The sequence below is a fragment of the Ovis canadensis genome, chromosome 21 (genome assembly GCF_042477335.2).
Source record: "Ovis canadensis isolate MfBH-ARS-UI-01 breed Bighorn chromosome 21, ARS-UI_OviCan_v2, whole genome shotgun sequence".
Taxonomy (NCBI): Eukaryota; Metazoa; Chordata; class Mammalia; order Artiodactyla; family Bovidae; genus Ovis; species Ovis canadensis.
The window spans coordinates 63,979,587-63,991,947 of NC_091265.1; the positions used below are offsets into that span (position 1 = coordinate 63,979,587).

Genomic DNA, 12,361 nt, shown 5'->3' on the forward strand with positions numbered 1-12,361 from the left:
GGGCTGTGCACTCTGATGCTCAGACACTCACGTGGCTGAGCGCCAAGTCCCTAACTTGCCCCCTACCCCCGCCATCTCCTCTCCAGGGTCCTCCTGCCAAGTGGACGATGACACCAGTGTTCCAGGTGGCTCAGGGTCACTGGTCAGTGGTGCTGTGATCCATGCAAGGTGGCTGGCATGAGGCAGGAAGTTAACAAACAGAACGGTCGTCATTCTGATTTCTTTCGTGGCAACACCACGTCACGTGGGGCCCACGTGGGGCCTGTGTGACTCCTTGTGGGAAAGGAGGGCTGGCTTCCAAAGTGCGGTCAAGGCCAGAGCTTCTGCCATCTGCTCAGCAGCTACCATGTGACCCAGGTGTGGCCCACAGTCCTCCCCCTCTATGATCTCGGGTACTGGCCCACAACAGGTACTTAGCACACAGGGAGAACCCAAGCCTTCATCTGCGGACAAAACGGGGATGCTGACGTGGCCCCCATCTCGGAGGTCATCTGGTCCAGACTTCTGTGACATTCCACCAAGATGATGCCCACCCTGCGTGACTTCCTCCCTAGATGGGGGGAGGCTCTGTGCTGTCGCTCAGTAGCCAGGAGGGCTCCACACGTCCTCTGCTGGCCGAGCTACAGCAGACATCCCTGCTGCTCTCTGGACCTGTTCTCAGTCACAGAACACGTGGCCCAGACCGCCCAGCCCCAGGGTCTTCTCTCCTCCCAGCTCAATCAGGTCAGGCCCTTCCACGGTGCCTCTGCGGGGAAGCAGCCCAGCCCGTCTCGAGCGCTGAGTGTGCGTACCCACCCGCCTTCACACACACACACACACGCCGAGGGTGGCCTGCTGGCTACTCTCTGCTGGTGACGGATCTCGTGGGGACACGGCTCTGCCAAGGCCACAGCCTGTGGGTGAGCCACACCCAGCCCTCCCAGCTCTCAGAAGGCCCCTTCCCTCAAAGCCCCACTCCCAGCCTGGACAGCCCTCCAAGTCACCATGGCAACAGCTCCCAGAGTTTTTTTGGAGCCTCAGGCGCCCCTCCCTGCTAGAATGGAAGCCAAGTGTGACAGCGTGCTGACTATGACCATGAGCCCAGGGTCCACTTTGACGGGGGGCCTCCTGCTGAGGCACAAACAACTCGTCTGACCCAGATAGAGACTCAGCAGCAGAAGCCAGGGGCAGGCCTGACTCCCTGGAAACCATCGCTTCTCTGAGCACCCTTTCTGGACTGTGCTGGCGGCCAAGCCCACAGCCTGGGCTTTTAGGGTCAGGCGGTGGGCAGTCTCAGCAAGGTCTGAAGAGCCCGAAAGCCCTCTGAAAGAGGGGACTGGCTACTCTGCTTGGAATCACATTTCTGTTCCAGCACATCTTGTTTATGAGAGAAGGGAGGCTGGGGCAGGGAAACACTAAACCCAGCAGCTCCCCGCCTAGGTATACACACAAAAGACCTGGAAACAGGTGTTCACAGAAACACTTGTACACAAGTGTCCACAGCAGCCTATTTACAACAGCCGGAAGGTAGAGGCAGCTCAAGCGCCCATCCCCGGATGAATGGACACACAAAACGTGGTCCCTCCCCACGACGGGATATTATTCAGCCTCAAAAAGGAAGGCTATTCTGACACCTGGTACGACACAGACAGATCTTGAGGACGTTATGCTCGGTGAAAGCAGCGAGACATACAACGACAAATAGCGTGTGATTCCACTTAGGAGGAGGCCCCTAGAGCAGATTCCTAGAGACAGAAAGCAGGCCGGTGGGGGCCATGAGCTGGGGGAGGGGGTGGGGAGTGAAGGTTTAATGGGGACAGAGGGTCAGGTTGGAAAGATGACAATTTTCTGGCAATGGATGGCGGTAACCGCCAGAGACCAACGTGAACGTACCTGACGCCACTGAGCTGTGCGCTCAGACATGGTTATGATGGGGTCACTGACTCAAAGGACATGAGTCTGAGCAAGCTCGGGAGACAGCGAGAACAGGGAGGCCTGGCGTGCTGCAGTCCACTGGGTCGCAAAGAGTCGGACACGACTGAGCGATTGAAAACAACTGCAGTTCAGGGGGCTGCAAAGAGTCAGACACGACTGAGCGCCTGAACAACAGCAATGTGCCACTGACCTACACACTTACACATGGTCATGGTGGAAAATTTCGTTACTTGCATCTTGCACTGAAAGCGAGTGTCGCTCAGTTGTGTCTGACTCCTTGCAACCCCATGCACTGTACAGTCCATGAAATTCTCCAGGCTAGAATACTGGAGAATGGGTAGCCTTTCCTTTCTTCAGGGGATCCTCCCAACTCGGGGATTGAACCCAGGTCTCCTGCATTGCAGGAGGATTCTTTACCAGCTGAGCCACCAGGGAAGCCCAAGAATTCTGCAGTGGGTAGCCTATGCCTTCTCCAGCGGATCTTTCTGACCCAGGAATCGAACCAGAGTCTCCTGCATTGCAGGCAGATTTTCTGCCAACTGAGCTCTCAGGGAAGCCCACTTGTATTTCACCTCAATAAAAAATTAGAGGAAAAAAAGGGATGAAGTGTTAACACATGCTAAAGCATGGACAAACCTTGAAAATATTCTACTAAGTCAAGAAGCCGCTCGCAGAAGGCTACACACCGTAGGATTCCATTTCTGGGAGATGTCCAGAGCAGGCAAATCCTCAGCGACAGAAAGCGGATTGGTGGCTGCAGGGGCATGGGGCAGGGAAGCATGGAGACTGCTTCATGGGTTAGGGGGCTTCTTTTCGGGGCAACAGAAATGCTTTGGAACCAGATAAAGGTGATGTTGTTGTTTAGCTGCTAAGTCGTAGCCAACTCCGTGACTCCACGGACTGTAGCACCACCAGGCCCCTCTGTCCATGGGATTTCCCAGGCAACAGTACTGGAGTGGGGTGCCACGTCCTTGACCAGGGGATCTTCCCGGACGAGGGACTGGACCTGTGTCTCCTGCACCGGCAGGCAGGTTCTTTACCGCTGAGCCCCCAGGGGAGCCCAATAAAGGCGATGGCTGCACAACACTAAATGCTGCTGAACTGGGCGCTTTATGGTCACTTGAGGTTACGGCAATTTTAACTCAGTAAAAACAAACACATGAAACCAGGTTCCACCCCTCAGAAGGCAGACGAGCATTAAGATCCCACCGAGAGAGTCCGGGGAGAACCAAGGGCAGGGGTCCAGATCCTTCCACAGCCCGGAACTTCTCGGGAGGTGAGGAGGGCAGGGAACTCCAGACGGGGGCCGGTTGGCCGTCTGGCGAGGCGGAGCTCGAGCGTGTGCCCTGCCTCCTCTGCTTCCCAGGCTGGTCCTCACTGAGCCCCCCGCCCCCGCCTCGTCCAGTAAGAACCCTTAGTCTGGATGACGGGACAGAGAAACTTCGCGCCTGGGGACAGTCAGAGCCAGAGAAACTGACGCCGCGGCGGGAACACAGGCCGCAAGTGCTGCTCGCTCCCAGCTCTTCTTGGAGTCGTGGCCCAAAACGGCACTCCCCCTCGCCCAGCAGAACCCCGGCCGCCTCCACAGCCCCCAAAGCTAAAAGGCAGAGGTGCCCGGGACCCGACGAAGGGCTCCCTGCGTTACATGAGTGTGTTTCTGCTGGAAAATCTGAACCCCCGTCCCGTGCCACAATGCTCTCTGCAGGAACCAAATGAGCCACTTCTGAAGGATCCAGAAAGCAAACCCGCCCCTCCTGCAAGGCCTGCCAGGTTTCAGGTCACCAGGATGAGCCCTCCTCTGACCAAATCTTCAGCTCAGTGGCCGGAGGAGCAGGGAAGATGCAAATGAGGTGGGAGTTGGAGGCACCCTCATGTCCCCCAGGAAGACGCTGCCACGTGGGGCCATCTCCAGGCTCCTGCGCCCCAGTAACGTCATCTTGCCCACTTGTCCCTCTTTCCCCTCAAACAAGGCCAGGCTCTCCTCCTCCTCTCCCCTGAGCCCCCACCCGTGGGCTCCAGCCCGACTGCGAGCCGCAGGTGGCCCGGAGACCACTTCTCGAGCGGGTCCTCTGGAAGATGGTGGTCTCCAACATTCCAGCCCATGTCCACAGGGGTGGGGGGGGCGGGGTGACAGGGGACACACAGAAGGAAATGAGCCAAGGACCTGAGTGCTCCATGCAGGATGGTCCAGCGCCTTCCTGACACCTATGAGCATCTTTGAGCGGAGGGGGCCTGGCAGGAGGAACCACGTCTTACCTGGAGGCATCGAAGCTGTCGTAGGAGCCGACTGTGTAGTGCCTGAAGAGTTTCTTGCTGCGGTCTGCACGAGTTTCTGCAGAGAGGGAAGAGAGACATCACTTAGAAAGTCATGGTCCCCAAACGCTGAGACCATGAGAGGCTGGCCGGGCCCCCGCCTTTGTCTGACCTCGGAAGTGTGGGACCCGCTTCTCCTGGGGAAAGATCTGGGAGAGAGATGAGGCCCTGCTCTGTGGCCAAACTTTGCAAACTGTGGGGGATGCAGATGAACGCCAAGGATGACTGCTGGAGAGTCCCGAGCTCCGGTCCCCAGTGGAGGCTAAGTTCCAGGGTCCTCAGGTGGTAGAAGATGAGCTCTGCAAAGAAGACAGGGCCGTGCAGGTCCCAGCGGGAACAGTGGTGGCCCACTCGGCACATGGAACCTGCTAGAACGGTATTCTGAAGTGATGCTGCCCAGCCGCCAGCAAAGGTGAGAACCTGTGGATGACTGCTTTGGGGAAAAAAGAATGTTTATTACTATTTTGCTTATTATTGCTTATGTGTTCAGTCACTCAGTTGTGTCCAACTCTTTGAGTCCCCACGGACTGTAGCACCCCCCAGGCCCCTCTGTGCATGGGATCTCCCAGGCAAGAATACTGGAGTGGGTTGCCATTTCCTTCTCCAGGGGATCTTCCCAACCCAGGGATCGAACTTGGGTCTCTTGCGTCTCCTGCATTGGCAGGTGGATTCTTTACCACTGTGCCACCTGGGAACCCCCCGATTATCATGACTTTCTCCTAAAACAAACAAAAACCAAACAAAGATGATTAAGTTCCTAATTAAGTCCTCTCCTTACTTCTCTAACTCAGCAGATTTCGAGGTAAATTTCACGGGAAATTATATGAATGGTGTAGTTAGACTTAATTGATAGCTCAGAGCTGTGGGGGAAAAGCCCACAACAGCACAAAGGCAAAAAATATGGCTGCTTCTGGCTTACTGTTCAGGTATTTCCCCCCCAAACCTCCTGCATACCCTCTCTCCCAAACCCTGGGAAAAATACAGAGAAATTTCGTGGTTGGCTTCAGGAGGATAGCTCAAATCTCACGTAAACCCTTGTAACTCTGTTGTCCGTCTCCCCGACTCCACGTTTCAAAGAAAATGTAATTTTATCCAAACCCAAAAGCACATTTTCAGTGGAAATGTGAACAACCACAAGGGCGTTGAGTAGGGTATGCCTGATAACAGTTGACTCCTTTCAGGCTCAGAGGCAGCTGATGCAGCAAAAATACACACCCCCTTCTATTAATATAAAGTGTGGTGTTGCCTTTGGGGGTGGGGTGGGGAGAGGACCAGGTGGCCAGCTTAGGACTACATTTCCCAGCACCCCCCTGCAGCCAGGCATGGCCACATGACCAGCTCTCACCAATGGAACTTGAGCACACACCACTGCAGGAGGGGAAGGGAGAGGGGTGTGTGTGTGTGTCCCTTCCAAGCTTGGCTTCTATGCAGGCCAGGGAGCTCTCCATACCCTCTCTTGCTGCTTCTCCCACCTCAAAGCTAGGACTCCCAGGCCCAAGAGGATGATGGGATCCTCAAGGATTCCTAGCAATGCCTGGGTCGCTGTGCGTTAGCTGTTAAAGTGGGTAGCACACTTGTCCTGCCTTGTGCTACACTCCAGGGACCTGCGTGTCACAGCAGCTACCACTGCCTTAAAGGTTCTCTGGGACTCGGCTCCCCCAGCCTCTCCCATCACTCCACCTGAGGCTGCGATGATACGAAAGTTAAAATTCCCTGAATCTCGGTAACAGCCGCATCCCCATCGTGGTCCCTGACGCTGAGCACTGGCTGGGTCCCAGGCCCTGATCCAAGCGCTGCTCCTGTACCCACTCACCTGCCCGTCATGACCCCTGGGGAGGGCGTACGTGTGCCACTCTGCAGGTCCCGCCAAGTCCAGCCAAGGGTGGCTCCCCTACTTTCGGTCCATCTCATGCCACCCTTCCTATCCCCGCGTGTCCTCGCCGTGGAGAGAGCCACTCGCCTCTGCTTGGCGTCTGTCTTTGCTTTGTCAGCACTGTCTTTGGGACAGGCTGGGATGTGGGACCCCGCGCTGCAGTGTTTGCACCCGGACAAACATTCCCTCCAGTGACAGATACAGAGAAACTCAAAGGAACTGGAGACAAGCACGTGCCCGTGCAGTTGGGGCAGATTCTGTTCAAGACACACAGAGATCAAAACGCCCAGCGGCCCCTTCCGAGGAACAAGGACCAAAGCAGGTGCCGCGCGAGATCTCTGCACACGGCACCGCCGAGGGGGTGGGCAGACCACCTCAGTCACTCCTTTGGTCCAACCCACCGCCCCGCCCCTCCCCTCACCCCATTTAAGGAACCAGCTCGCTTCCCTGGAGCACGGCAAAGGAGCGAGTTGCCTGTTCTCTGTCCCTCATGGGGCAGCGTGAGGCCTAGTAACGCCTGGCCTGATCCTCATCTGGCCTCTTTATCCATTTCTGTTGATTAAAGAGTCCAAGAACCTGGGTCTGTAACATCTCTGTCCTCACTAACATGTACTGAGTCCCTCCCCTGGGTCACGATTTATGCCCATCCAGGCTCCCACTTGTTGGTCACAGAAGCCTGGTGAGGGAGGTAAGACTGCTGGACCCATTTTATAGATGGGTCTGCTGAGGATTGCCGAGGCCAAGGCAGACGCCTGCCAAACAGCAGGGCTGGGATGGGTCCTCGGCCAGAAGACGGGCTCCAGGGCCAGGCTGAGAACCAGCAGACCACACCAACGGGTCCCTGGTGAGGGCTGAGTGCCCTCTTGGTGCTTAAAGGCAGGGATCTGGCCTTAGTTCTTCCCTCTGTATCACCTCTGGTGTCTCACTCCTGGCAGACATGTGATGTCGAAGCTGGCAGACCTCATCCCAACAGTCCACTGTAAATCAGCAAATAGGAACACACTGCACGCAGTCGGAGGGACCCGGGGGCACTGGTCCAGCCAGGCTGCACGCATGTCTGCTGTGCTTGGCAGCCAGGCTGCACGTGCCCTCCTCCCTGGCATCCCGCACCACACACGTGCTCACATCCAGTTACTATTCATCAGGTCCACCTGGAGGCCAGGCCTGGTGCCCCACGTGCGGGGATTAGGAGGACTCAGAGAGGGTGGGGCCTCTGCTCTCTGGGGCTCAGGGTCTTGGGGGTGGAGATGCTGGCTGGGCTGAGGGCCCCAGGAGTCAGATAGCTGTGTAGCGGAGCAGGGAGCATGTGGGGCGGGCGGAGCGTCTGGCCAGGCCATCCCTGTGCCATCCGAGTGGGCAACACACTCCCCAGGCCCTGAAGGACAGTGCGATTGGAACCCAAAGCAGCTCAGGAAACCACTGACTGACTGTGGGGATGGGCTGTTAACTATTATTACAATTGCTTCTTTCCTGTTGCTTAAGCCCCACGTGCAGGCTCTGTGCTGGTTGTCTAGGGAATTGCTGGGCTCTAAGAGCTGGCTGGTGCCGGCCGCTGGCTGGGGTCAGAGGTTCCAGGTCGCAGGAGCAGAGTGTGTAGTCAACGTGTGTGTGTGTGTGTGTGTGTGTGTGTACATGGCCACGTGTTTACCAGAGGAAACAAATGTTCCAGAAAGAGACCGTTTCTAGGTCTGCTAGCCAGGGTTTCCCAGAGTTTGGGATTTTGTGAACCAAGAAAATTTTAGACAAAAGAGAGACAGATGTAGACTAACATGAGATTTACCAAGTTCTTAATCTGGCCTTAAAAATAATGGGTTCCCTTCCGCTCCCACAATAGTTTTATAAGAGAAAGGGGAGCTTTGGGGATCATATCATCTCTGACTGCTTTGTGAAAAACTCCCACTGCACGGACAATCCCTGCCCTCTGGATTCTGGACACAGTGAGACTTCCGCTCTGAGATATGGCCCTGAGGGACAGCAGAGGGGTCCATCACCATCACCACCATTACCGTCACCAGCGCCACCCCCGTCAGCCTCATCATAGCAGCAGCAGCATCGCCACCACCACCATCATCACCATCACACACCTTCATCCCATCGTCACCCCCCATCACCATAGGTTCATCACATCATCTTTACCATCGTCATGACCATCGTCACCACCATCCTCACCATTACTGACCGTCATCCTCATCACAGCCTCGTCCTCATCACCACCGTCAGTCACCACATCCCTACCGACACCGCTGTTCACATCATTCCCATCATTACTATCATCACTGCGGGGCTGCTAAACCAGCTTTTCTTTTTTTTTTTTCAGTAAATGAACTCTTTCACCTTATCTGGTCTTCCTGCAGCAGCCGGGGCTCAGTGGATTTCTTGCCTCTATGTTGCAGAAGCAGCAGGGAGCCATGATGAGGGATGCGGGCTCTGGGGCTACACTGGCCTGAATTCAGAGCCTAGCGCTGCTGTTGACTGGCCGCAGGTCGCCAGGCTCTTCATTTGTAAAGCGGGGATAATAACAGTTCCTACTCACAGGGAAATGGTTGAGGAAGATGAATTAATACATGGAAAATGCTGCAACAGTGCTTGGCAAATGGGAAGCACTCTATTAACTGGTTCCTCCTGTGCATGCAGGGTTAGGGTCCTCCTCTGCTCCTCAAGGAGGCCCAAGGTCAGACATCCTGTGAGCACAGACCCCCAGCGCTGTGCCTCTGGAGTCTGGCTGACAGCTGCCAACAGCTACTGTGTTTCCAAACATCCACACGTCTTCTACGTGCTTTATTTGCATGAGCTCAATACTGGTACTGCTCCTGGTTGACAAGTAAGGTAGGTGAGGCTCAGAGAGGTTGAGTGAGCTTCCTGAGGTCACCCAAGCCACTGCAAGTCACAGCCTCGTAGGTCAGCATCTGCTTGGGTCCCTGGGAGGAGGCATCTTCACCAGCAACCCATCCATGACCCACAGAGGGGCAATGGCCTTTTTCTGAGACGTTCTGAGGTCTGGATGCTGAGGAAGGCGATCTTGGCCATGAGGTGGGAGGACGCGGGCTGTGGGCAGCCTGTGGGCGTCACAGCACGTCAGGGGGAGAACCAGCCTGTCCATGCAGTCTGCACACAACGGGAGGTGGGGCCGAGAGCTAGGCCCGGGGACAGAGGGACACACGGGCCTGTCGCTGAGAATCCCTGGGTTTTCACTTCTGGTGGTCATGAAGGCTACTCACTCAGGATTTCTGGCTTTATTCCCTCTGGGTATGGGCTTGGATGGATCATCAAAACTTGTTTTGTCCAAATGAGTTTTCCCAAAACTAACTCATCTCACTTCCTGAGATTCCCCCCACCCTCATCGCCCTTCACCTCCCTACTGTTTCTTTGCCCGTGGGCATGGCAACCAAAACGTCTGAGATGATGGCTGTTGTAAGAATCTGGGTCCCCGTGTGTGCCCCCTGGGGTAGCATGACAAACAGGTGGTGTGAGCAGGAAAGAACCCTTCGTGGTCTCAGGCCACTGAGATCAGAGGCACGTTTGTCACCGCAGCTTTCCCCGGATAAGCTGACTGACACAGATGATGCGTGGTCCTCTCTGTCACGCAAGGCAGTACACTCCATGCTTTGCCCAAGCCTGGCAGAACTGGCTCTCTGGCAACCAACCAGACAAAAATCAAGGCCGAGGCTGCGTTTGGCCAAAGAATGGAGGATGCCCATTCTTTCTAGAAGAAAGTGGAAAACCACCCAAGAGGCGATAGGAACACACTCCGTTGGACACGGAGAGAGCTTGGCAGGCATCACAGGCCTCTGTGAGCATCAGAGAGGGAGGCTGAAAAACTAACCAACTAAGTGACTCATGTTTTCTAAACAACACAGAAGCTTCTCGAAGTGAGTGGTTCACAACCAGGCCCCCCTCCTGGGCCGGTTTCAGGCTCAGCGCTTCCCACGGAAACGTCTGGTCCCGCTCAGCTTGGAGGCCGGCAGTCACTGCCACTCTAGTCTGAATGGCCATCGTCTTCTGAACCTCGATACAGAATGAGCTTCAGAAAAACGTATCAGGTGACGCCACTTTTCTGCTCAACCATTTTCCGACGGTTTCCCAAATAAATCAGAGCTGCCTCTGTCTCCTCGGGCCCCTGAGGACACAGGTCTGTCACGATGAGGCCCTGCCTGCCTCTGAACCCTCCTCTCTGCCCACTCTTCCCTTCTGGATCACTCCACTCCTGCTCTACCAGCCTCCTCTTGTCCTTCCCTGGTGGCTCAGATGGGAAAGAATCTGCCTGCAATTCAGGAAACCTGGGCTTCGATCCCTGGGTGGGGAAGATCCCCTAAAGAAGTGAATAGCTACCCACTCCAGAATTCTTGCCCGAAGAATCCCATGGACAGAGGAGCCTGGTGCGCTACAGCCCATAGGGGTTTCAAAGAGTTGGCCACGACTGAGCAACTAACTCTTTTCTTCCTTGAACCTGACGCACTCACTGGCACCCCGGGGCCTTTGCACTTGCAAGAGTCTCTCTGGGACTTTCTGCCCCAGCTCGAAGCTCACTGCACTGCTGGGTCCCCAGCCCCTACTACACAGCCTGGCACACAGTAGGTGCTCAACAGCTATGGAGTAACCAAGCCAAGGGGAAAAGTCCACGTTTCTGGGCCCCTTTGTTCTTTTCCAGCGTTGGCACGGCCACCTCCCTGGGTGTGAAACTGGAACAAGCTGAGGACACTGCACAGAAGACTGAGTTTAATTCCGACGCTAACGAGTGGAAGCGGCCCCCCCTGCCAACCGAGAAACTGGAGTCCTGGCCTTGACCTCGGGGGCGACGCCCTGCGACCTCTCCCTGCGGCCCCGGACTCTCATTTTCTCCACTATCCAGCCAGATATTCGGATGAAAAGGCCCCACCGCCGCTCTGCCTTCTCAGGGTGACCCATCCCCCTCCACCACCCATGTGACGGGAGACGGAACCCCCTTGCCTGGAAGAGGGCTACAAAATGATTAAGCTGGTGTGCCCTAAAAGCTTGTCTCGGAATATGGCCTAGAAAAATCTACAGTGAGAGGGAAAAAAAAAAAAAAAACCCTAGAAATTCCATTCCCTATACCTCTTGCGACTCGTGAAAGGGAGTGACAGATTGCAGGACGAGATCCAGATAGTCAGCATCTGAAATAGCCCTTCCCGTAGAGCTGCTGGGAGAGGATCCCTCCCAGCTCGGCGAGGGGGCTGGGGAAGGTCTCGTGGCCGCTGGGCCTTGAGTGTCACCGAGCAGCACTGAGTTCCTAGCAGAGGAAACAAGAAGGGGAATCTTCTCAAAGAAACTGATTAAGACTCTAAAAGGACTCAAAGCATGGCGTGGGGAGGAGGTGGGCTGTAGGGGCAAGAGATGGCCGTGGGGAGAGGGTGAGAACACCAGAGCAGCGCTGAGCACAAGGCCCCAACCCCCACCTGGCTCCCACGTGGGGCAGCTCCCTCGCTCGTGAGTTGCAGTGGACAGGAGAGGCAGGGAGGGAAGCCTGCCTCTAGACAAGGCAAGGTGAGCTTTAGTCCTAGTGAGCGGCACGGCCCTGGGCAGGAAAGAGCCTCTCCAAGCCTCAGTTTTCTCATCTGTAAAACAGGACCAGCAGCAGCAGAATGGACCTTACGGCCTTGTGGGGAGGGTCCAAGTCCCTTCCCGATGGGCTTGCTGTTCTCTAGGAAGCCGTCTTGAAAAGGATCCTTCTGCCCCTGGGACAGAGGAAGACCCCAACCATGTCTGTACTCAGAACCTCACGCCCTGACCGGAACTGCCAGCCAGGCTCACCAGAGCCCCTCCAGGAAGTCTGGAGTAGGAGCGACCAGTCTCTGTCCCCCATGTAAACAGAGGACGCCTCTGCTCGGGCACCGAGGCTGTGACTGGGCTCACCTCGTTGGGGGCACAAAAGAACGGACGTTGAGGCAAGAGGCTCAGGGTAGTGGTGACGTGTGTAGGCCTAGAGAGACGGCCGAGCTGGCTTGGCTCCCAAAAGACCCCACGTCCTGCTTCCAGACCTGCTTCTGGGACCCGCTGGGCCACACGTCCTGCCTCGGGGTCCAGGACAGGCTGCTGCGTCCCTATGGGGTGGTGGGGGGAAGCTTTCCTCCTTCGACTTGGCTCACACGGGTCTTATGTCTCTTGAACCATAAGAGTCCTCCCTGTCTTCCAGCTCCCCTGTCCTGGACAGAAACTCTTGTCACCCAGGTGGATCGAAGCAGCGTCTCCGGATTTCACCCAGGGGTCCGGATGGGCGGCGGGTCCACCACGTTGGTGCAGCTG

General features: G+C 56.1%; 1 protein-coding gene across 6 annotated transcripts in view; it reads right to left on the reverse strand.

Moving 5' to 3' along the window:
- SHANK2 (SH3 and multiple ankyrin repeat domains 2) overlaps window positions 1-12,361 on the reverse strand; it is a 554,755-nt gene that overhangs the window by 198,087 nt on the left and 344,307 nt on the right. For all 6 annotated transcript variants that reach the window (XM_069565267.1, XM_069565270.1, XM_069565265.1 and 3 more), the window contains one exon: window positions 4,171-4,246. In XM_069565267.1, the coding sequence (XP_069421368.1) occupies window positions 4,171-4,246 (76 nt within the window). The remainder of the gene's footprint in view (window positions 1-4,170; window positions 4,247-12,361) is intronic.